This window comes from Leguminivora glycinivorella, chromosome 5 (assembly GCF_023078275.1).
Source record: "Leguminivora glycinivorella isolate SPB_JAAS2020 chromosome 5, LegGlyc_1.1, whole genome shotgun sequence".
Classification (NCBI taxonomy): domain Eukaryota; kingdom Metazoa; phylum Arthropoda; class Insecta; order Lepidoptera; family Tortricidae; genus Leguminivora; species Leguminivora glycinivorella.
Window position 1 is genome coordinate 7,195,583 of NC_062975.1, and position 24,448 is coordinate 7,220,030.

The window sequence follows — 24,448 nt, forward strand, 5'->3', positions numbered from 1 at the left end:
ATTCGATTGTCACGTACGATACCGTTGAAGATATATTTATTTGCAGCAATGGCTGTACCGGATTATAAACTTAGTGCAGTTTTATATGGTCATTCCTTAGACGTGCGATGTGTGGCGAAGACCAAAGAATGTTGTATATTATCTGCCTCTCGCGACCGAACCGCTAAATTATGGCACCCTGAAGGGTTAGTGTTTTTGTACAATCATCTTATGACTTAAGTGCAAATTCTGTATGAAATTGAAATTTTGTGGATTAATTGGGATGTTTTCTGTTCATTCTGATCAGGGTTAAGGATTTCGTCAACGCAGTCACTTACAAAGGGCACAAAAACTTCGTTTCATGTATTTGTTGGTTGCCGCCTTGCGAAGCTTTTCCGGAGGGCATCGTAGTGACCGGCAGCAACGACAATACAATTCTAGGCTATAACTTACAAGATGGCAGCGTCGTGTTGACCCTGGAAGATCACGAAAATGCCGTGTGTAGTGTTACACCAGGTTCTGATCCGGGAATTTTGTTGAGGTATATTATTCATCAGTTTCATGAGTAAGGTCATGATGGTGGGGTTAATTTTGATATAATATTTAACGTTACAGTTCAAGTTGGGACAGCACAGCTAAAGTATGGAATGTGAACAATCCCCATGCCACTCCATTAACTCTGAAAGGTCACCAAGCAGCAGTGTGGGCAGTTGTGGAGCTGGGTAACGGAACTTATGCCACAGCCTCTGCTGATAAAACTATTAAACTGTGGAAAAAGGATGGATCTCTTATAACTACACTGACAGGTAATCTTATTAGATAAAATATGGTTTGAAGCTAACCAGGCCCAACAAAACAATATTTATTTATTGACTGATAATATTTGGAAAATATAGGATGTTAATTTAGTCAACCACTTACATTTAATTTAGTTACAACTTTTAGAGTGAGATTATCTTCAAATGAAAATATTTTAACTTTTGTTATTTTAAAGTAGTCACAATACTATCTATATAAATTAAAACTGAAGAAAATCACATATATGAAAACTAAAACAATCTCCAGTAGCAGGCACTATATATACAACTTGGTTGCTTTTTCTTTCATATCACAAACCAAGAAAATTTTATAATTCAACGATAAAAAAATGTTTTTTTGATAACTCACAAACCAAAACTTATTAAACTATCTGTTGAGTCTAGGATACTCTGAGCAATGTCCCTTAAAATAGCTTTGTTTACCAGGTCACACTGACTGTGTGCGAGGACTGGCTGTGGCTGGCCCAGACTCGTTCCTGAGCTGCTCTAATGACGCCTCCATCAGACTGTGGGCTAACAAAGGAGAGTGCCTTAACACTTACTATGGACATTCTAATTATATTTATAGGTAAGAAGCTTTACTCCAAGAACTTATTTGTATCTTTAACCTTTCAACCTAGAGACCAAGACCTGTAGGACAAAAATTAACACTCAATTTTAAATCATGCCAAAATTAAGGAGTTCTTTAAATGTTCAAGGTCCCAGAGAGCTTAAATAGGCTAGTTTACTTAGGAATAATCTACTTTTTTATGCAGTGCACGAAATAAAGCATCACATAATTAGAAGAAAAATATATACAGTAGTTATGTTTAAACATAATTTCTAAATGACTTGACCATGTCACTCCTCAGTATTTCATTTATTATTAGCAAATCATTTTGACAGTTCTTAAAAAGAAGCTGATTTGACTAGTAGGAAACTAGCCTATTCTGTAAGGCAGCGTTCCCACTTATACGTCGCGTGTCTCGGGGCGCGCAAAGGGCGTCCGCGCCACGCCACCTGAGTGTAATTCAAAAAGCGTCTCCTCAGTACATTTTGTATAGGAAGGACGTAAGGCGCGCCGCCAAGCGGCGCGGCGCGCGCCCCGCCGCCGCCACGCCACCTGGGGCGCGTCTTACGTCTTTTCTATACAAAATGTACTGAGGAGACGTTTTTTGAATTACACTGAAGCGGCGTGGCGCGGACGCCCGTTGCGCGCCCCGAGACACGCGACGTATAAGTGGGAACGCTGCCTAAGTTTATCGCGGCTGTTCTTGATGTCACTTAATCATATTTCACTTCTGTTACCAGTATAAGCATTCACCAAGGCCTGAACGGCTTTGCAACTTGCGGAGAGGACGGCTCTGTGCGCCTCTGGTCCGCCGGCGACTGCGTGCGAGAGATCCGCCTGCCCGTGCATTCTGTCTGGAGCGTCATTTGCATGGACAACGGGGACATTGTTACTGGTAAACCTTCATTTTTTTTCATACTATGTCGGTGCCTGACTCGGTGGCAAACAAGCATACGGTCCGCCTGATGGAAAGCGGTCACCGTAACCTATGAACGCCTGCAACTCAAGGAGTGTCACATGCGCGTTGCCTTCCCATTAGAAGCTTGTACACTCCCTTTTGCTGTGTTAAGTACACAGCAAAAATGAGTGTACAAGTTTCAAGGAGGGTTCGGGTTGCTGACGACTCAAAGGACAATAGACGGAACAAATTAGTTCCGTAGACTTCCGTCACCAGCACACCGCACCCTCGTTGAGCTCTGGCAGCCTTACTCACCGGCAGGAACACAACACTATGAGTAGGGTCTAGTGCTATATGGCTGCGGTATTCTGTAAGGCGGAGGTACTTCCCCAGTTGGGTTCTGCTGTAGATTCGATCAAGATGATATCTGCTGTGCTGTGTCCTACCACACAAAGCGGAATATCATTCGCTATGCCCTACCTCCTACTAAAATTTTTATTTTTACCCAAAAGTAGTTAAACTACCAACATTAGGTTACAATTTATTGACTAACAGCGCAAATTAGTTTTCTGTTATTTCGCATCTTTTATTACATGAACTGAAATAAATGTCATATACAAAGAAAACAAGTCCAAGGCCTCCAAGTCCAGAGGCTTTGGAAGTGACTACTAAGAAATATCTACGACATCATCTCATCATTAGTTTTCGTTATGCTGCATCTAAATGCTGGAACAATTTGCCGCCACCCATAGTTAACTGTAAGTCCCTGGCGGTTTTCAAAAAACGTTGTAAGGCTTATTTACTGGACCTCCAGAAGGATAACATACACTTTTGGTTGAGACTTTTCTCTTTCGCGCTCTTTACATTCAAAAATATCACTCTACGACATCATCTCTCTTTTTATCATCTTAAGAAAAATATTTTTAGATAGTACCTAATTCCACACACCTTGCATTTGTTCAGTTTATGCTATCCTGTCCGAAATGGCGTTAATGTTTTTACTGTTAGTTATTAGTTAGCTAGCTATAAATCTGGTGGTGGCAGAATAACAGCGTCCGTTGCTGGCAGTCCTTGTGGCCGTTGCGCCTCGAAGCCCTCTGGCACAGACATTAGCTGAGCCACTTACCTCTTCAATTAGTTTGTAAGCATACCTGTGTACTTTTATTATGTACCTGTGTTCAAACTTTTGAATAAACGTCTTTATTATTATTCTCAGTATTTATTTTCATTCTTAGGCTAGGTATTTTACAATATGTATATAAAAATAAAATATAAAAACATTTACAAAACAATATAAAAACATATAAACAGTTCTTAATTTGTTCTTAGAGTTTTATTACATGCTAAGAAGACATAAAAACAGGCTTTATATATATCATGTTTATCATTCAAATGTATTTTTAATGGCTAGGTTCCAGCGACGGCCTAGTACGTGTTTTCACCAAAGACCCGGCTCGCTACGCTGACGAAGCGACGCTCAAGCAGTTCGAAGAAGATGTTGAGAAGCTGGCAGCTGCCTCACAGCAGGAGATCGGAGGATTCAAGCTCTCTGAGTAAGTAGCCTGTAGCCTGTAATCTTATGTCGTGATGGTGTAGTTTGCTTGCAGTTTGTTTGTAGTTTGTTTGGTGTAGTTTAATATTTTTTAGTTATAAAAAATAATTTAAAAGAAATAAAAAATGATACATAATCAGCAAATCCCTTATTAATGGATGGAGTTATTATTTGCGTCGCTTAACTTCAAACTTGGGTAAAGCCATTCTGCTTTAAGGTTGAATATATAAAAATATATATATTGATCTGAAAGATAATCAACCTTATAGCAGAATGGATTTACCTAAGTTGGAAGTTAAGAGACACATTTATTTTCAATATCAGAATGTAAAAAAGGTGTTTATATCGTACATATTACTACTGCAAAATACAATCTTGCAAACATATCAAATCCAATTGCACTTGTATGAGTAATTGAAGCAGAAATCTTTCATAATCATGTTTCTATTAATTTCCAGATTGCCTGGCCCAGAAGTCCTTCTAGAGCCTGGCAAAACAGACGGGCAGACCAAACTAATCCGTCGTGGGACAAACGTGAAATGTTACTCGTGGAACGCGGCCGCTTGCAGTTGGGACGAGGTCGGAGACGTCATGGGAGCTAACCCACCCACTGAGGGCAAGACCATGTTCCAAGGGAAAGTGAGTCAGCTAAACTACTCTAGGTTATAGACTGTCAGACTTAAGTGGTTGGTCGTGGCACCAATCTCAAATGTTACTTGTATCATGGGAGCAACTCACCCACTGAGGGCAAGACTAAATGAGGCACTGACTAGTATGGTATTAAAGATCTTCAATTTTGGGAGTAAATAAAGTCTTTCTTATAAACATTAAATAAGGCAAAATAACTTACTGCCAGACTGCGAGCCTCTTCCTTAGACATCCATTTACTATTATGTCCATTGTGTCCATGATCTATTGCTCTGTCTAATGCATACTAGTATTGTTTATTTTATTGAGTTGTATGGCATCAGTTTGAATTTTTTGTGCTTTACAATGTTCACACAGTATTGTGAGAAACCTGTGTAATAATATTGATGTATTTGCAGGAGTATGACTTCGTGTTCAGCGTGGACATCAAGGACGGTGCCCCGCCACTGAAGCTGCCGTTCAACAAGACTGAGGACCCCTGGGTCGCCGCACAAGCCTTCATACACAAGTTAGTTCCTGAACTAATTATTCTTACTTACTACCCTCAGTTACGGGCATGTTTAACGCGAGAAATCTTCTCCTATGCGAGTGAGATCCAACACGATTTTCATCCGGACATGTCGGCTGGCAAAACGTTCGACATTTCTTGTCGGCTCCGACACGAAATCGCCAGAACGTCCAATTAAAATAAACTAAACTCGACACCCGACAAGTGTGAACCGGGTCTTAAGCTTGTTTCATTGTACATTGCAGTATTTGGTTGACTAACGTGGATGTACTGTCTGGCAAAAATTAATTAAATTACATGTCCGTCTTTGGGTCACAGGTTTACATATGTGTACCAAATTTCAAATAAATCGGTCCAGTAGTTTCGGAGAAATCGGCTGTGACAGAGGGACAGACAGACACACGAGTGATCCTATAAGGGTTCCGTTTTTCCTCTTTGAGGTACGGAACCCTAAAAAGAGTAGAAATCAAAAAGTGGCAACAAAGTAACAAGTTTACAAGTCATCTTTATTTTACAAGAACAAAAGTTTACAAGTCATCTTTATTTACTTTATGTAAATTATTTAAAATAATTTTTTTTTTTTTTTTTTTATTATTATTTGTAAAGCAGGCAGGCAGTTGTAGTAACTGATAAAGCCTGTATCCAGTTGTCGGTAGAGGTTTCAGGTGTTATGTGGAATTAGCACTGTGCTTGTCTAACTTATTCTTGAATTCGTTTACACTTTGGGCCGATATTACATCCTCCGGGAGCTGATTCCAAGCTTTTACCACTCTATTACTAAAGAAATGTCTATGAGGATTGTTGTATGACCTGCGAGAGACCAGTTTATACTGATGACCTCTCAGACGGGTGTTGTTATTACGTTCTAGCATTTTATGAAAATCTTTGAGGTCATAATGTTGGGTTAGTATTTTGTATGTCTCGATCAGGTCTCCACGCTCTCTACGCTCCTTCAGGCTTGTAAGCTTTAGGAACTCCAATCTTTCCTCATAGGACATTTTTTTAAGTTTCTTCGGTATTTTGGTGAAGCTGCGTTGAACCTTCTCCAACAAATCGATGTCCTTGATAAAATAAGGGCTCCACACTTGAAACGCGTATTCTAATATAGGCCTAACATAGGTTTTGTGAATTTTGAGCATCATATCTGGCGTCAGATTCCCGAAAGCTTTTCTTATGAGGTAGATGAGACTCTTTGCTCTCTTAACGATCGATGTTATGTGTTCTTCCCATTTTAGATCCTCTGTGATTTTGACGCCCAGATCGGTTTGTGTCTTGACAGCTTTTAGGGGAGCATTGTCTAAATTATAAACATAACGAGGGTTATTTTTGCCTATGTGCAGAACAGTACATTTTGAAATGTTAAGGTTTATGAGCCATCTTTTTGACCAGTTCCATACTTTGTTCAGGTCGTCTTGTAGCAAATCAAAGTCAAGCAATGGGTTGGCGAATAGTTTAGTGTCATCTGCAAAAGTACTGATGCTGCAGTTTAAGCAGTGAGGCAAGTCAAAAGTGTATATAATGTACAGAACAGGGCCCAACACTGAACCTTGTGGAACTCCGCTGTGAATATCTCGTTGCAATGACATCGAATCACCCACTCTCACTTTGAGTGTTCTATGACGCAGAAACGCCTCAATCCACTTTAATAGCTTCCCTCTAATGCCCAGGTGCTCCAGCTTAAAAAGAAGTCTTGTTGTGGGGACTTTATCGAAAGCTTTTTCATAATCTAAGTAGATTACGTCGGTAGGCTCCCTTACATTGAAACTATTTGTCCATGAGGAAAGGCAGGATAGTAAATTGGACACAGTCGAGCGGTGGGGGCAGAAGCCATGTTGTTGGTCACCTATAATAGTGTGCTGGGTAAGGAATCCTCTAATGTGTTTCACTATTAATTTTTCCATGACCTTGCAAACTACACTGGTTAGGCTTATTGGTCGATAATTTGCTGGCTCCAACTTGCTTCCTTTCTTGAAAATCGGGGTCACGTTAGCGGTTTTCCATTGCTCCGGCAAGATACCAGTGTCATACGATAGCTGCATCATTATTGATAATGGACTAGAAACTGCGTCACATTTCTGCAAAAGTATGACAGGGACGCCGTCTGGGCCTGGTGATGAGTCGTGTTTCATTTCTTTGATTGCTCGTTGAATTTTATCTGCCGAGAATGTTATGTCCGAAATACAGTCGTTAATTCTACAGGTTTGTTCTAGGCATGGCAATTGACCCTGTGGCTCTACTTGGTAGATACTCGCAAACTGGTCAGCGAAAGCTTCGGCTATTTCAGGCGGGCTGGTTACCGCGTTTCCTTGTCCATTGTTTAGAACCGTGGGTATACTGACCTTTGAACTTAATTGCTGACGTATATAAGAATAAAACTTTTTCGGCCCAGTTGCTAGTAAATTAGTTTCATAACTCATACGGGCTGCTCTAATACAATTTGTTATTCTGTTATTTATTTTCCGGTATTCTTTGTAAGAATTTTCCAACCCAGTTAACTGATACTTGTCCCAAAGCGCTGCTTTTTGTTTTATTAAGTCCTTTATCTGTTTGGTAATCCATGGCTTATCATTAGTAATTGGTTTAGGTTTTATTCGAGGTACAAACTGGGAAACAGCTTCATTCATCGCGGTAAGGAACATGTTATATTGTTCTTCGATGCTTACCACACCAGTAATCTTTTGAAGTAGAGTTAATTTTAAATGCTCATTAATTTTGTCATAGTCGGCTTTCTTATAGTTGTATCTAAGTTCTCTTTTCATGCAAGGCTTTTTAAATTGTAGTTGAATGGTAGCTTCCAAACAGACGTGATCGCTTTTGCCAATTGGTGCCTGATGATCAATGCTAGCTATTAAAAGCTCGTCACTTGTCAGAACAAGATCCAAGTATGATGGCTGATTCCCTTGACGAAATCTAGTAGGTTTGTCTATTAGTTGATAGAGGTTACCATTTTTGTACCACTGTATAAAGTTATCTTCCTTTGGCGTTACATAACCAGAGTTTTCGAGAGGCCATTTCACTCCACCATAGTTGAAGTCTCCCATAATAATGACTGAATTCATTTCTGAAGCCTCACTCATTTTGTCGAGCAATATGTTGTCTTGATCTAGCGACGAGTCGTGACCTCTGTACACACCACATAATATGAATTTGCAACTGCCAATTTCCACATCCAAAAAGAGGCATTCAGATGAGGTATGTTTCGTGTTATAATTGCTGTTTAATTTTGCCGTGACATGTTCAGTTTTAGTAACATATATAGCCACTCCACCACTTCGTTTTTCCACTCGATCATCTCTATATAGGTCGTAGCCAGGAATCTTAATCAAGGAATCAGGTATGTTTGGTTTGAGCCAGGTTTCTGTGATCACAATTATAGTTGGTTTGAGGACATTAACTTTTGCAGTGAGGAGATCTATCTTAGGAGAAACAGATTGGATGTTTGTGTAAAGTATGGTGACTGTAAATATTGCTGGCAGAGATGGTCTTCCAACGGCGACACCAATGTCATTTTTCAGGGCCGCGGCTTGAACACTTGTAAGGCAGTTGTTTGTTAGATCTAATGGTTTTTTGTCGGTGTAGCCTCCACTATGGTTGGGTGGCCACGAACATATTTTATGGTGATGCCTGTTTCGCCCTCGCTGATGCGCTTATTAAGCTCTTCTCTCAAATGTTGAAGATATTCCCTTTGAAGGGGTGTAAGGTCAGCTTTGACAGATGAGGGTTTTGACAATTTCTTTTTGTTGCGAAGCACCTCCAGCGCGTCACTCTTACTGCGTAAGACTACCTTCAACGGACGCGGCGCCGCACGGCCACTGGATTTAGCGCCTAGGCGAAACACTCTCATGCCAGTACAACTTACTTTGCTGGAAACACTGCTTATTATACTAACAGTCTCTTGCATGTCATGTTCTTTCCTTTCATCAGCTTGCTCACTCATCGACTCGGGGATATCAAATATAATGACATTGTTTGCCCTCTCATTCCTTTCCGTTATTTCTCGTACTGCTGATTCTGTTGCAAGCATGCTCTGCCGCATGCGAAGCTTATGAACCTCATCAGTAAGCATGTCCAGCTTTTTCATAATCGTTGGTAACTGAGCTATTACAGACCTACACTCGGGGCAGAAGAAGTTCATAACCCGAGAAACAGTTTTCAATTCAATCACCCGGACCTCAGTTGGTGATAGCCCATGACAATCTCCACAAAACAAGTTTTTGCAAGAATCACAAAGGACTGATGTTTTCTTCTCATTTGGTATTTTCTTGCAGTTAGTGCATTTTTCTGTACTTTTTCCAGCCATTTTTGTGGGTTTTTTTAACTTTTCCACTGGCAACACTATTGATAAAAAATGTTGTGGGTAGGTTGATAAATTTAGTTCAGATTTGTGTCAAGTGGTAATGTTTTGCACTGTTTTTTGTAAAAAGTACTTAGTTTTAAGGAAAAATAACACTATCAGAAGTTCCGCGAATAGTCACAACCACTTTGGTATAGTATTCACTTGAAATTACACAGTTTTAAGGCCGACATATGCTAAATAACACGAGCACAGTTTCACCCTGACAATCAACTTTGACAACGTTATATTATTTATATTTACACATAACACTTACATTTAACAACGTTATATAATTAAATTAAACACAAAATTTTAGTCAAAATTTTAACTTTATTAAACAACTAATTAGTACCAGTGTGGGCACAGATATTTCATGCCATTTGAGTGATTAAATACAGTCTACCTACCAGTTGACCTTTGCACCCATTACTATCACTTGACACTCAAACACTTTCTTCACATAAACACTGTTGACATGGACGCTATGGATAAAATCCTGGATGGACAGAAGAAACTGGAGATCACCGTCGCCAAACGGTTCAGGGAATTGGACATGGCACTGAAGACAGCGTCACCTACTCATACCACCATCGCCAGCCTCAGCGCGGAGGTGACATCATTTAAGGAGCAGGTGTCAGCTATGCTTGAATTGCTCAGCCAGCAGATCCTCAGTGTGACCAATGCTGTGGATACTCTTGAGATGAGGCATCGCAGGAAGTTTCTGCTCTTTGACGGTATGCTTGAGGAGGCCAATGAGAACATCACAGATTCTGTAGTCAAAATATGCCAACAAAACCTCCAGTTACCGGAGGTAACTAGAGACTCCATCACCGTCTGTCATCGTCTTGGAGTTAGAGCTGACGGCCGCCCCAGATCTGTTCTTGTTAGGTTCACAGACCAGCATATGAGGAATACTGTGTGGCATAAAAAGACATCACTGAAGGGCTCCACTACTGTCATTTCTGAGTTCATGACCAAGCGGCGGCGAGCAGTGTTCATCTCAGCAAGAAACCACTTTGGGATGCGCAATGTGTGGAGTCTTGACGGCAATATATATATTAAGCTGCCTGGTGGTAAGAGAGAACGTATAACCACAGCAGAGCAGCTCGAGGACCTGTCGTCTAAGTATGAGTCAGTTAGGACCACGTCCGCGCCGACCCCCACGGCCGATGCTGCTGCGACTGATGGAGCTTCTGCGCCTGCGCCGGCGGTAATTACTACTCCGGCGCCTACAACAAACACTCTGTCAGCGCCACAGGCAGCCGCCGAGCCGCCTAAGGCTATGAGAAGTGCGAGACGAAAGTGATTTGTATCCGTAGCGTTATATTGTTGTTAATCTTGTTGGGCATATGTTTCCTTTTTGCAGAGCGCACTGATAATTTGATCTTCAGGTTAGATCTACCCACAGATCTACTCTTTTGTTCCTTTAAATAATTAATTCAATGATCTACCGTAAATACGTCACATAAATGCGCAATCGCAAACACCAACTACTAAGATCGCAAATCAAAACTGACATTGACAGCTGTAGCTGTCTGTCATTCATTGCGTTCTGTTACTGCATAGTGCGATCTCTGTTAATTTTAATTTCTTGTTTTTTTATCATTTTATCATTTTTTTTTGTTCTTTCTATGCCTACTCTTAGATTATATATGTCTACGTTTATTTCCTGTGTCATGTATCTTAGTTTTTATTGTTACATACTTGAATTATTCATTGTGTAAACGGTCAACTGGCGGGTCAAACCGAAATAAGTTTTGCGTGCTTCATTGCGTAATTTGCATGCTTTATTATATTAGTTAATGTTTATATATATTTATTTATAGCTATATAGTATATTTTTGTGTACCTATTTCTATAAACTGTTATGTCAGATGACGAAACATACCATTCAGCCTGTGATTTGTCTTCTTCTTTTCACTCTCTTGATTGCTCAATATCCACGCCTGACACCCTTGGTGACTTCGTAACACGCACTTTCCAAAATGCTCATAAACACTTGAATGTCTGTCACCTTAATGCCCAAAGCATTCCTTGTCATTACCAAGACCTACTCGAAACTTTCTCTGGTTCAAAGGTACATGTAATTTTAATATCTGAATCTTGGCTCAAGCCTAGTTTAGCTTCTACTCTGTACTGTCTACCCGGCTATGTGTTACTGCGAAACGATCGAGTGGGCAAAGGCGGGGGAGGTGTTGCCATCTACTTGCGTAGCGAACTGTCCTATAGAATTCTCTCCTCGTCCCCTACACAATTCTCTAATTCTTTGGAACACTTGTTGATTGAGGTTACCATGCAAGGAGCGAATGCCGTCCTTGGTGTTGTGTACTGTCCTCCTACTTTAGACTATTTTTCAGACTTCGAGACACTACTTCACACAGTCAGCACTGAGTATGAACATATTTTAATTATGGGCGACTTTAATACCGACCTTTTGAAAAGCAATTCTAGATCGCGTAAGTTGAGGGTAGCTGCAGAGTCTGCCGATATGTCAATTCTTCCACTCCAATCTACGCATCATAATACTGACACAACCGATACTTGGCTAGATCTCATTCTTACTGCTTCTGTGGATCATGTGGATCAGGTTGGTCAGTGCCCGGCACCCGGTTTCTCACACCACGATCTAATTTTCGTCAGCTATCGTGTTAGGCCTCCCAAACTGAAACCTAAGACAGTAAAACTCCGTAGCTTTGCGAAATTAATTATCGATGCATTAAGACGTGACGCGGGAGCTCTTGACTGGTCTACCGTTTTAACTGCTTCCTCAGTAAACGATGCGACTGTTTCGTTCAGCAAGCTAGTTTTAAATTTGTATGATTTGCACGCACCTCATCGTAGTGTCAAGCTGAAGCGTCCACCTGTTCCGTGGATTACAGAGGCTGTACGGATGGCAATGACAAGGCGGGATCGTGCGTTCCGTAAGTTCAAACGCGAACGTTGTGAAGAGAACTGGGTGACTTTCAAAAAGGCTAGGAACAAGTGCAATCAGATGGTGAGATCAGCAAAGCGCAAATAAATGTTCACGACAATATTGCTTCTTCCTCCACAGCAAATACCTGGAAATTTTTGAAAACTCTAGGCATTGGAAAGCCTGTAAACCAGACTAATTCCTCGTCTTTTTCTTCTTTCTCTATTAATGATATTAATTCGCATTTTGCTAAATCTTCCAATTTAGATCCCTTTACAATAGATCGAAGTGTTTCAGAAATAAATGCCCTGCCTCTTAATTCCATAACTCAATTTACTTTCACCCCTGTCACTGCTGATGAGATAAGTAACGTTATTTCATCTATTAGATCGAATGCTACTGGTCTTGACGATATAAGCCGACTAATGATTGTTCATATTTCTGAAAGTATTCTACCTGCTCTCACTTATATTGTCAATCTATCGATGTCTACTGGCACTTTTCCTTCTTTGTGGCGGAAAGCGTACGTAATTCCATTACCTAAGAAGGCTAATCCTAGTGAAATGAAAGACTTTCGGCCTATCTCTATACTACCTTTCTTGTCCAAAGTTTTAGAAGCCATTGTCCATAAGAAATTGTCTGCTCACATCTTCAACAACCAGCTCCTATCTCCTTATCAGTCAGGTTTTCGCTCTGGTCACAGCACGACTACCGCATTGCTGAAAGTTGTTGAGGATGTTAGATCAGGCATGGAGACATCTCAGTTAACAGTGCTAGTCTTGATCGACTTTTCCAATGCTTTCAATGCAGTTAATCATGACTTGTTACTTGCTACATTAAGACACCTAAACATCTCATCAACAGTGACCGAGTGGTTTTCTTCCTATCTTCAGGATCGTCATCAGGCGGTCAGGGCGGATGATGCTATCTCCGATTGGCGTGAACTGACTTCTGGCGTTCCTCAGGGCGGCATTCTGTCTCCTCTCCTTTTTTCTGTCTTCATAAATCTAATCACTTCTAGGATCCTCTGCTCTCATCATTTATACGCTGACGACCTACAAATATATACGCAAACTGATTTACCTCGTTTAAAACAAGCAGTGACGAAAATTAATAATGATTTGGCCAATATCTCTACCTGGTCTCGTAATTTCGGCATCAATGTTAATCCGGACAAATGTCAAGCCATCATATTCGGAAGTCCTCGCTTGCTTTCTTTAGTAAATGTCGATCAGTTGGCTCCGATCCTTTACGCGGGCAGTGTGGTTCCTTACGCGCCGGAAGTGAGAAACTTGGGTCTATTAATGGATAGTGGTCTGTCTTGGGCTCCGCAAGTCTCGGATGTTTGTCGCCGGGTAACGAATATGCTGCGGTCTTTTTACAGGCTTAAACACTTTTTGCCGGTTAGCACGAAAATGCTCCTTATTCAGGCGTTAGTATTGCCTGTAATAGATTATGGTGACGTATGTTATTCAAACATTACGCAGGAATTACTAAATAAATTGGATCGTTTGCTTAATAACTGCATCCGATTCATCTACGGGCTCAGAAAGTACGACCATATTTCCATCTTCCGCCGAAAACTAAACTGGCTCCCGATCCGCGAGCGTAGGTCGTCTAGAATACTTTGCATGCTCTATACTATCCTGTTTGATCCAGCTGCACCAGATTACCTTCGATCTAAATTTCAATTTATAACTCCTCGTCCCGATTGCGATCTTCGTAAGTCTCGGAGCCTTAAGCTCGCTATCCCCCTCTATCGCACCGGGTTCATGTCCAACTCCTTCGCTATGCAGGCAATTCGTCTTTGGAACGATCTCCCTCTCGCAATACGACAAGCACAGAGCAAGTTTTCCTTCAAACGTCAATTACGTAAACACTTCTCGCAGGTACACCGTTGTTAGACAGTAATGGTTAAATGGGTACTATATATATGTATATATATGTATATTATATATTTTAGTTAGTTTATGTATGTATATGATTGTACTTATTTATGTATGTATATTGATGATGCATATAGTATTTAGATAGTGACTTATATCTATTTAAATTTCTGTTTTATTTTCCGCACCAATTGTAAGTTTCTGTTTGGTCCAATGGTTGACTGGTAGAGAATGCCTTAAGGCATTAAGTTCGCCATTTGTACTTTATGTTGTGCAATAAAGGTTAAATAAATAAAAAATAAATAAAGTAGTGTGGTCACGTTTTTTCACACATATTGGTAAGAAAGGGATGACATGACGATGTCAATTTCTACTCTCTTTTTTGCCAAGCTGTAATTTAATTTTTTTCATTGTTTCAGACATGATTTGCCTCAAGTGTATTTAGAACAAGTTGCAAACTTCATCATCACAAATGCTAAGTTGGATTCGCTGCCCGCTTCAAGTAATGGGTAAGTTTTAACTACTTCGAGCGCCAAAGAGTTAGAGTGCATTGAAGACACTAGTCTAACATACAAATGTTAATCTGAAAGTTTCTACTACTTTTTAATTTTTTTCGAAAAAAAGATATTCAAATTTGGGAAAGCCAACTCTTGCGCTTACTTTTTTTTGACGAAGTGACTTTCAGACTATAAAACCAATATGCCCCGTGTGGTGACGGTTTAAGACTTTCACCACCTCCTTTGTTCCCGTGGGTGTCGTAGAAGTCGACTGTAGGATCTGGGTTAAATTCTGGCGTAGGTGAGAGGCTGGCAACCTATCACTGCAATGTCACGATTTGGATTTCTTTCAACCCCTTTTTGCCAAGTGGCACTGAAACTTAGTAGTTCATGTGCTCTGCCTACCCCTTTATGGGAAACAGGCGTGATTATGTGTATGTATGTAAAACCAATATATATTTACACATTAGAAGTCTCGGCTTGAGCACAAATCTACAACAATAAGATCAATATGGGTAATTGTGTCATAATGAGAAGTGTGTCGGATCTTCAGATTTGGCCTGTATAAACCGATGATCAATGTTTATTGAAAGTTTTTTTTTTGTATGAATAGGTAGACGTTTGACCACGATCACACCTGATGGTAAGTGATGATGCGGTCTACGGTGGAGCACGCTTACCTATGTCAAAGTGTATACGTTTATTACTGATCACGAGTAGCACTTAGCAAAATATAAACTCGCAAAAACACCTGTGACAATGAGTAAAAAGGTCAAATATAAAGGCCAGACACACTTCTTCTTATGGCACACTTATCCGTATTGAATTTAATCGTATCGCAGATACTTCGACCCTTTCACCGGGGAGTCCCGCTACGTGCCGGGCACGGAGTCCCGCGCCGCGGGGTTGCCCGCGCCCTCCGCCGCGGACCCGTTCACGGGCGCCGGCGCCTACTCCACCGCCGCCACGCAGCCCGCCCCGCAGTCTGATGAGAAGCCGCTCATACCGCACGACGCCTACATCAGGTAATAATTGGTCTAAGCGCGACAGCGGTGAGCGGCGGCCATACATTGGAGCGAGACACAGCGATGGAACTTTTCATTCGCACGTATAATTGCCGCTCACCGCTGTCGCGCTTAGACCAATGTCGTGGCTGGGCCGTAACAGTTCACATCCCAACAGTAGTGGGCTGTTTCTGATTCACAAACACGGAACTATCTAAAGTATGATTATCGTTTAACTCGGATCATCATCAGTCATGAGTGAAGAGTCGAATCAGTCATAAAAAGTGGGGGGGTAATGATCTAACGGATCCAGACCATCGGGAAGTCTTAGTGAGTGACAGTGGAAGAACTTCTTCACCATACATTGTAAGTACAAGCGTCAGCCGTCGTGAATTTTTCCGACTTGATGAGTAAATATCGCAATTTTCCGACCAATTTACACAAAATCTTAACAAAGTACACATCTAAACCATCCTCAAGAATTCCTCCCTTCGTAAATGGAAACCGCATAAAAATCCGTTCCGTAGTTTTTTAATTTATCGCGAACATACATACAGACACACAGGCAGACGAGGCCGGAGACTTTGTTTACTTTTATAAGGTACTTATTGGGTAAGCGAATTAATTTCCTTTAATACATTCCAGATTTGACCAAGCGAACCTGACAGCGATCCATGACAAGCTGAAAGAATTCAACAGCAAAGTTGGCGATGGGCTGAGCGCTCTGACTGAACAACAATTAGCTGATATTGTCAAATTAGGCGAACTGGTAAGTAAGATGTACCGATCCTTATTTGAGGTTTTCAAAAGAGCTTTCTATAAAAACTACAAAACTAAGCCTTTAAATCCACCACCACGTTAGTCGTGTATGTCCCAGACCCAGGTTCGATTCTCGGCTTCGCCACCAGTGGACTTGATCGCCTTTTCTTTGATGTACGATATCTATTTCGATTTATAATTTACTTACGTATGGTAGTATGGACATTGACTACAAAAAAAAAACAACGCAATTAAATATTTGATTTGAACCCTAATTTTGTAAGATAAAAACGCATTTATCTTATAAGTATACACTATTTGACAAAGTTTTTTTTTTGTTTCAGAATAGCACTTACAATCCAGAAACGATAGCATTATTAAAGAAAACTTTAGAATGGCCAAAAGGTAATACCACTTTTCTATCCATTCATTTTTTTTTTTTCAATTAATGCTTCATATAAAATGGTGTATTTTGATAGGTATTTTGACACGGGGGCTGGTGCTGCTCTAAGTGACCCCTCTATCAAAATGCACTCTGTATAAAACCTATAAACGCTTCGAATGTTTTAAATAATTTCATTATGCAACTGTGCAGAGAACAATAATGTGGCTCGTGTAAAAGGGTACAAGTCTCGCGGAGCGCAGGTGAAAAACGGCATAACTCATATATGGGACATACGCCGTTTTTCACCTGCGCTCCGCGAGACTTGTACCCTTTTACACCAGAGCCTCAATAACATCCATTTAAAGTTATTTCTTTACACTTTCAGAAATCCTCTTCCCAGTATTGGACGTGACGAGGTTAGCGGTTAGGAACAAAGAAGTGAACGGTCAAATATTCGACACGACCTATGGGCCCGACTTCGTCAAATACTTAATGACTTTATTAGCTCCAGGTGTGTCTTAAAATATAAACATACTAGCTTTTGCCCGCGGCTTCGTGCGCGTTAAATTCTAAAATTGCGTAATGCTGCATACAAACCTCCAACCCCCCCCCCAATGGGTGCGTATCGATCGATATAACTTTTTCTGATATATTTTTAGTCGTTATAACGATCATTTGATATAATTATTGAATCATATAACAACAAATAATATACTAACAAATTGTATAATTCTTATTTAATATAATGACCATTTTTTCGAATAACATTTATTATAACATACTTTGAGTATAATGCTTATTTCCGATAATAAACAAATTGTATAACACAAATTCTTTCTAAAGCACAGTTAGAATAACAAAAAATGTACAATAAATTAAATCCATCACTTACCAGAAAAGTAAATTAGGTTAGAACTGTGACCCCTATACAGAACGCGCTGCTACCAGAAAAATAGGTTAGGTTAGAACTGTGACCCTTAAACATAGGTACTGCTATCAGAAAAGTAGGTTAGGTTAGGTTAGAACTGTGATCCCTTCAAAAAAGAATAAAATTAATTCATGAAATATTTTATACTGTTTGCTAGTTATATTATACTAGTCGTATATCAATAGATAGTTATACCATATAACGGTTATTATAAATAAGTGTTATACGAAATAATGATTATACAAAATAAAAATAGATATTTTGTGGTTATACCAAATGTTAATTATGTCAAATGAGTAATTATATCCTTTAAATATACACCGTGTTTCACTTAACACTAAAAACCTGAAAACAGTTTGTTCAGAATCGAGAGTAGAATCGATTGAGCTATATCTTGATGGGGGTAATATTTTTATTTAAATTTGTATTATTAGTTATTTTTTACGTGCCTATTCTATTGTACTCGTAAGACAACATTGTGTATATCGCATTGCTAGAGGTTGTTTACCTTTTTCAGTATTTAGGGGTATAAATACTGGCTGGTTACTTGGACGATTATTTTTTCGCTACGAGTTTGACGTTGTTTGTCAGTTTAATCTTAATGTTTATCATAAGTCATAACAAATTGAACTCGTACCTAATTACAACCTTGTCATTTTAAACATTGGGTTTAAATTTGCTTACTGCGATTACCTGTCCAATTTGAAGTTTACTGTGACAAAGCTTTAAAGTGTTTTACAGTGACATCTTAGCTGTCTATTGGTAAACCTTATGTCGTTGCAGTAACGTACACAAATAAATAGTTTTGTGGTTTATGGTGGAAGTTAGCAATTATTTTATTGAGTGTAGAGCTAAAAGTCAAGTAGAGCTGTACAAAAAATTAAAAATTCAATTAAAAAAAAAGTAACCATCAGATTAAAAGATGAATACTCTAGATGAGTTTAAAAAAATAAAAATCAGTTGGGGTGTCGGAGGTTTTGAGTGTTACCGGAAACACGGTGTATACCAAATGTTGTTATATCAAATGTTACTATACCAAAAAAAGTTATACCAATCATTACACCCCCCCCCAATTTAGGGAAGTGGGGGATTAGAACTAACAAAAAGTATCCTACATATGTCACTCTCCATCCCTTCAACTATCCGGTTTGCCATGAAAGACCGACAAACAAACAGACACACACACTTTCCCATTTAAAATATTAGTATGGATACCTATTTGTACTATTTTGCATATAACAGCATGTTTCTACCAGTCTGCAAATAGTGCCAAAATTGTCTTGAGAAGAATGTCCATTTCTTAAAATTTTCCGCTAAAGTTCTCAATTATTTAATCTTAAATCGCTCGTTTTGGCCACAAATATTAGCACTTTGTCTTTTCTCTCAATTTCCTTATGCCCTAATTTGTTGGGCTACATAATTTTAATGGTGTAGTTGAAATAAGGGACTTCAAGACTTTTATAGTTTCAGATCACCTTAATCTTGGACTTGATTTAAATGTTTATTTTCAGGCAATATCCCAGCGAACCAAATGCTAGCGATGCGCGTGCTAGTGAACGCGTTCAGCGACCTGCCCGGCGAGATGCTCGTGCTAGCCGCGCGCGAGTCATTAGTTCACTGCATCATCTGTCTCACGCAGCTCAGCGCCAACGCTCAGGTAAGATAGAGACAGATATAGTAGCTCAGCACCAACGTGCAGGCAAGATAGAGAAAGACAAATACACTAGTGACAGCGTCTGACTGGCGAAATGTTGGTCCTAACCGCGCGCGAGTCATTAGTTCACTGCATCATCTGTCTCACGTAGCTCAGCGCCAACGCTCAGGTAAAATAGAGACAGATATAGTAGAGAATGTTCAGCATCTTCTGTCTCTGGCAGCTCAGCGTCAACGTACAGGCAAGGTAGAGACAGATATATTAGTGACAGCACCTGACTGGCGAGATCTTAGTCCTAGCAGCCCGAGAGTCGCTCGTTCACTGCATTATCTGTCTCACACAGCTCAGTGCCAACGCGCATGTTAGACAAGGACAAGAATATAATATAAACATTTTGATTTACAAGCGACCGTAGTGATTCACAAGAGATCGTAGCTCCTATCAATCTACGAAGAAGTTTATTTGAAATTGATATGTTGACGTTGTTTTAACCGTGTTGCCATACAACAAAGCAAACTCAGCCACTCACCACAGAGCGTACTTGTTTGAATTTGTATGAGCTCGTAGCGATCTTATTCGACGCGCCGCGTATTACTTACGCAGACATGTCTCTTAAAGCCAGGTTTAGACGAGCAATTAAATTTGCAGAAGTTGACTTCCACGAGTGACTTGCGTCGTGTAAACAGCTAACTTCTGTATTTTTTCAACTTCCGCTAGCTTGCTGCAAGCTCTGCGTGTAAACATCAAAAAATAGACTTGGCAAGTAACTTCTGCAATTATCGTAGGTTGTACAACTTGCACGTTTAGACGAGCAATAAAACTTGCAGAACAACACTTTTGCAATGTAATGTCCACATGTAAACAGTCGCCGCAAGTTGACTTCTTGCAAGTTTTATAACTTGCAACACTTGCCGCAAGTACAACGTGTAAACACATTTTAGATATCCCTGCAATAAGTTCTGTGTTTATTTTGTCGACGGAATAAAGTTTTCTTGCTGGTATGTCGGATAGGAAATTTTAGACCCGTGACAAAGTCATCAAATTGATATCGCACTATGAGCAACATGGAGAATTATGGGACACAAAGTGTAAAGATTATCGAAACAAAATTAGGAAAAAAACAGCTTTGGCTAATCTAGCCGTAGAATTCCATACTACGAATATTGAAATAAACAAAAAGTTTTTCAAATTTGAAAACCCAATTTGGTCAAGAATTAAAAAAAAAGAGGAACAACGTAAAAGCGGTCAAGGATCAAATGAAGTGTACACAAGCAAATGGGAATAAAAAAAATACTACTGGGCAACATACACACATTCGTCATTTACCTACCTGTCGCTAGATATCGAAGTGTGATGTAAAGTCGCACCCTAGATGGAAAAGCAGCCCGCATATTGGTATTTTGTTTTTCAATACTTGGTTTAAAAGTTTCAAGAAAAAAATTAAAGTTTTCTTCACTCATTCTTACAATTTTTTTATACCGTGAAGGTTCTTCGATTAAGAAATTGCGTTGTATTCCTATAAAATCTCGTCTTAAAATCCAATATTTTACCCCCTTCCGATTCTTCCGTGTTTTCCCCACTAGGTACTATTATTATCGGCGCAGATGTACGCATTTTACTATGAGCGGGTATTTTTAATTTGTAAATACTTGTGGTATAATCGCCAACATAATTCTCCCATTTAAACACGGATGCAAGAACTTGCCAGGAAGATCTTGCTATTAACTTCTAAAAGAGACTTGCGACAGAAAAATTGCAGGTAGTCTAAACAGACCAACGATTTGATGCAACAAAAGTTGCCACAAGTTATTGCTAATATAAACAGTCCTGCAAACTCTTCCAGCAAGAACTTGCTTGTCAGCTTGCAGATGTAACTTGTGCTACAAAAATTGCATATAGTGTAAACAAAAACGCAAGTTATTGCTCAATTTATTGCAGCAAGAACTTGCTCGTCTAAACCTGGCTTAAGCCAGGTTTAGACGAGCAATTAAATTTGCAGAAGTTGACTTCCACGAGTGACTTGCGTCGTGTAAACAGCTAACTTCTGTATTTTTTCAACTTCCGCTAGCTTGCTGCAAGCTCTGCGTGTAAACATCAAAAAATAGACTCGGCAAGTAACTTCTGCAATTATCGTAGGTTGTACAACTTGCACGTTTAGACGAGCAATAAAACTTGTAGAACAATACTTTTGCAATGTAATGTACATGTGTAAACAGTCGCCGCAAGTTGACTTCTTGCAAGTTTTATAACTTGCAACACTTGCCGCAAGTACAACGTGTAAACACATTTTAGATATCCCTGCAATAACTTCTGTGTTTATTTTATCGACGGAATAAAGTTTTCTTGCTGGCATGTCGGATAGAAAAGTTTAGACCCGTGACAAAGTCATCAAATTGATATCGCACTATGAGCAACATGGAGAATTATGGGACACAAAGTGTAAAGATTATCGAAACAAAATTAGGAAAAAAACAGCTTTGGCTAATCTAGCCGTAGAATTCCATACTACGAATATTGAAATAAACAAAAAGTTTTTCAAATTTGAAAACCCAATTTGGTCAAGAATTAAAAAAAAAGAGGAACAACGTAAAAGCGGTCAAGGGTCAAATGAAGTGTACACAAGCAAATGGGAATAAAAATAATACTACTGGGCAACATACACAATACACATGCTGCGGCTGAAAACTCCATGGTAACTTACAATGAGGGTTCATATGCATTTTAATTGAATTGTCAAGTTTAGAAGCTACTTTAAAAAAACGACTTAATTCACTTCATATGGGTACTTATTTAATTAAATTTATTGATTATATTAACACATTTATTATTACCCATATTGGTAATTTGTTTTTCAATACATGGTTTAAAAGTTTCAAGCAAAAATGAAAGTTTTCTTCACTCATTTATACAATTTTTTATACCGTGAAAGTTCTTCTTTTTATCGTAGTTCGATTAATAAATTGCGTTGTATTCCTATAACATCTCGTCTTAAAATCCAATCTTTTACCAACTTCCGATTCTTCCGTGTTTTCTTACCCACTACTATTATTATCGCCGCAGATGCACGCATTTTACTATGAGCGGGCATTTTAAATTTGTAAATACTTGTGGTATAATCGCCAACACACTTGTCCCATTTAAACACGTATGCAAGAACTTGCCAGGAAGATCTTGCTAATAACTTCTAAAAGAGACTTGCGACAGAAAAATTGCAGGTAGTCTAAACAGACCAACGATTTGATGCAACAAAAGTTGCCACAAGTTATTGCTAATATAAACAGTCCTGCAAAATCTTCCAGCAAGAACTTGCTTGTCAGCTTGCAGATGTAACTTGTGCTACAAAAATTGCATGTAGTGTAAACAAAAACGCAAGTTATTGCTCAATTTATTGCAGCAAGAACTTGCTCGTCTAAACCTGGCTTTACGCTTAGTGCGTTTTCGCATTATCCGACATCGGATGTAGGACCGTTATCCCATAACATTTAAGCCGCCATCTTTGATTTTTGCCTTTGAAATCCTTCCGACGTCCGATATTGGAACCATACAATGCGAACAATTTGGTAAAATTAATCGTAATTCTAAATTCTTTTTATTACTAACAGATAGCAGCGGCGTCTCTCTTATTGAACTTGTCAGTGGCCCTCGCGCAACAGAGCGACTCGGCCGACCTCGCAGAAGGCATTCTGAACCTGCTTAGCAAGATTACAGACAATGAAGCTTATTTCAGGTAAATACACAATGTTGCTTTATCAGTAACAAATAGCAGCGATTAGTTCTGAAATAAAGTCTATTTATTTGTTTGTAATTAGCTTGGTCGGCGGGGTGAGCTAGTCCCATATTAATATAACGTCTGGTGCTGTAGCCGAATGGCATTTCTGCGACGCGAAACGAAAACGAAACGCCGCAAAAGGTAGTCTGGCTGTGTCGCGCCAATACACAAGAGTGATAGAGATAGATGTCTACGAGCGTTTCGTTTCGTGAGCGTTTGTGCCATTCGGCTATACGTACCCAGACATGTCAAATTATGTCATGTTATATAACACTAAAGTTCTCGCGCTTTGTACACATATTTAAAGTCACATACGTTGGGAAAAAAGGTAAAATAATGTTAATTAATCGCGTTCGACCTGTATGTGACTTTAAATATATGTCATGTTAAAAGGAGAATAGCTCACCCCCGCCGACAAGATTTGTTTGTAAAATGACATTAAGGGCCGGTTGCATCAAACCGTCTGTCGCCGTTAAAGCGTTCGTTAAATTTTATTGTATGGGAACTTCCACAGTCGTCTGCTGCGTGACGATGATGTGTCTGTCAAATGTGGTTGATGCAACTGGCCCTTAAACTGTTGCACTTTTGCACGTGACAAAGAGTCTACGCGCCGTCCTCATACAAGTTTTGTTTACAGGGGCCTAGTCGGTCTCGGCACGCTGCTCGCCGAAGCGCCCAACCGCCTCGTGATCCAAACCAAGATTGTCTCTAACCCCGCCGTGCACAACCGACTCCAGAAGGACAGTGGCGACGCCAACAAGATCGCAGTCTGCTCCCGCCAGATACTCAGCCTTTTATAATAACGACTTGCATTAGCATATGAAGAAGTTTCTACATCATCGGTTTTCACTAAAATCCGATTCGCACAATTTGTTAACGAGAAAAACAGTCACCGTGTTCTCAAGGCAAGTCCCTGGCCTTTAAAACGACTCGCATTAGGAAATACAAGCAAAATAATACTATATAAGTTGGGATCTACGATGTTTCTACATTATTTTCTCAAAAATCCGATTTTCAGTTTATGTTATAGAGCGAGAAATGCGATCGGAAAGCATGACAGAATTTCTTCACAATAAAAGGGCCTGATGCATTGGTATAATTTGAGTAGTTTATATCTTGCGAGGCTCGGATCGCTATAATACGTGTATCACCGCCGTGCAAATCCGTCTCAAGGACTGGCGACGCCAGTAGATCGCCGTACAAGTGTAATCAGCCTTTTATAATGGCTCGCACGAGAAAAGATTTTTATAAAGACAACGAAGAGAGTAATATGTATTAATTTGTGTGTTATTTACTTTATTTAACTATGTACTGCCAGATTGTGATATCTTTTATGAAACAGTTACAATGTTCATTACCTCAAAAC

The 24,448-nt window shown here is 39.6% G+C and overlaps 1 protein-coding gene across 2 annotated transcripts; it reads left to right on the plus strand.

Annotated features, from left to right (window-relative positions):
* LOC125226048 (phospholipase A-2-activating protein) lies at positions 1 to 23,951 on the plus strand. Of its 2 annotated transcripts, XM_048129877.1 has the most exons (16): positions 1 to 185; positions 287 to 520; positions 595 to 785; positions 1,224 to 1,365; positions 2,088 to 2,242; positions 3,657 to 3,798; positions 4,256 to 4,436; positions 4,844 to 4,953; positions 14,506 to 14,595; positions 15,426 to 15,608; positions 16,233 to 16,356; positions 16,691 to 16,751; positions 17,117 to 17,242; positions 19,171 to 19,316; positions 22,916 to 23,040; positions 23,720 to 23,951. In XM_048129877.1, exons 1-16 carry the CDS (start codon positions 49 to 51, stop codon positions 23,880 to 23,882), a joined length of 2,310 nt encoding a protein of 769 aa, XP_047985834.1. In that variant the 5' UTR covers positions 1 to 48; the 3' UTR covers positions 23,883 to 23,951. The 2 variants fall into 2 exon arrangements, with proteins under 2 accessions (XP_047985834.1, XP_047985835.1); XM_048129878.1 differs by lacking the exon at positions 287 to 520.
* Positions 23,952 to 24,448: the final 497 nt, after the last annotated feature.

What these genes read in the sequence shown, in the direction of transcription:
- LOC125226048 (XM_048129877.1), top strand. Translation starts at nt 49, where the DNA reads ATGGCTGTACCGGATTATAAACTTAGTGCAGTTTTATATGGTCATTCC. An exon ending in CATTCTAATTATATTTATAG is followed by an intron (nt 1,366 to 2,087) that starts GTAAGAAGCTTT and finishes TTCTGTTACCAG; the next exon opens with TATAAGCATTCACCAAGGCC. An exon ending in GACAATGAAGCTTATTTCAG is followed by an intron (nt 23,041 to 23,719) that starts GTAAATACACAA and finishes TTTTGTTTACAG; the next exon opens with GGGCCTAGTCGGTCTCGGCA.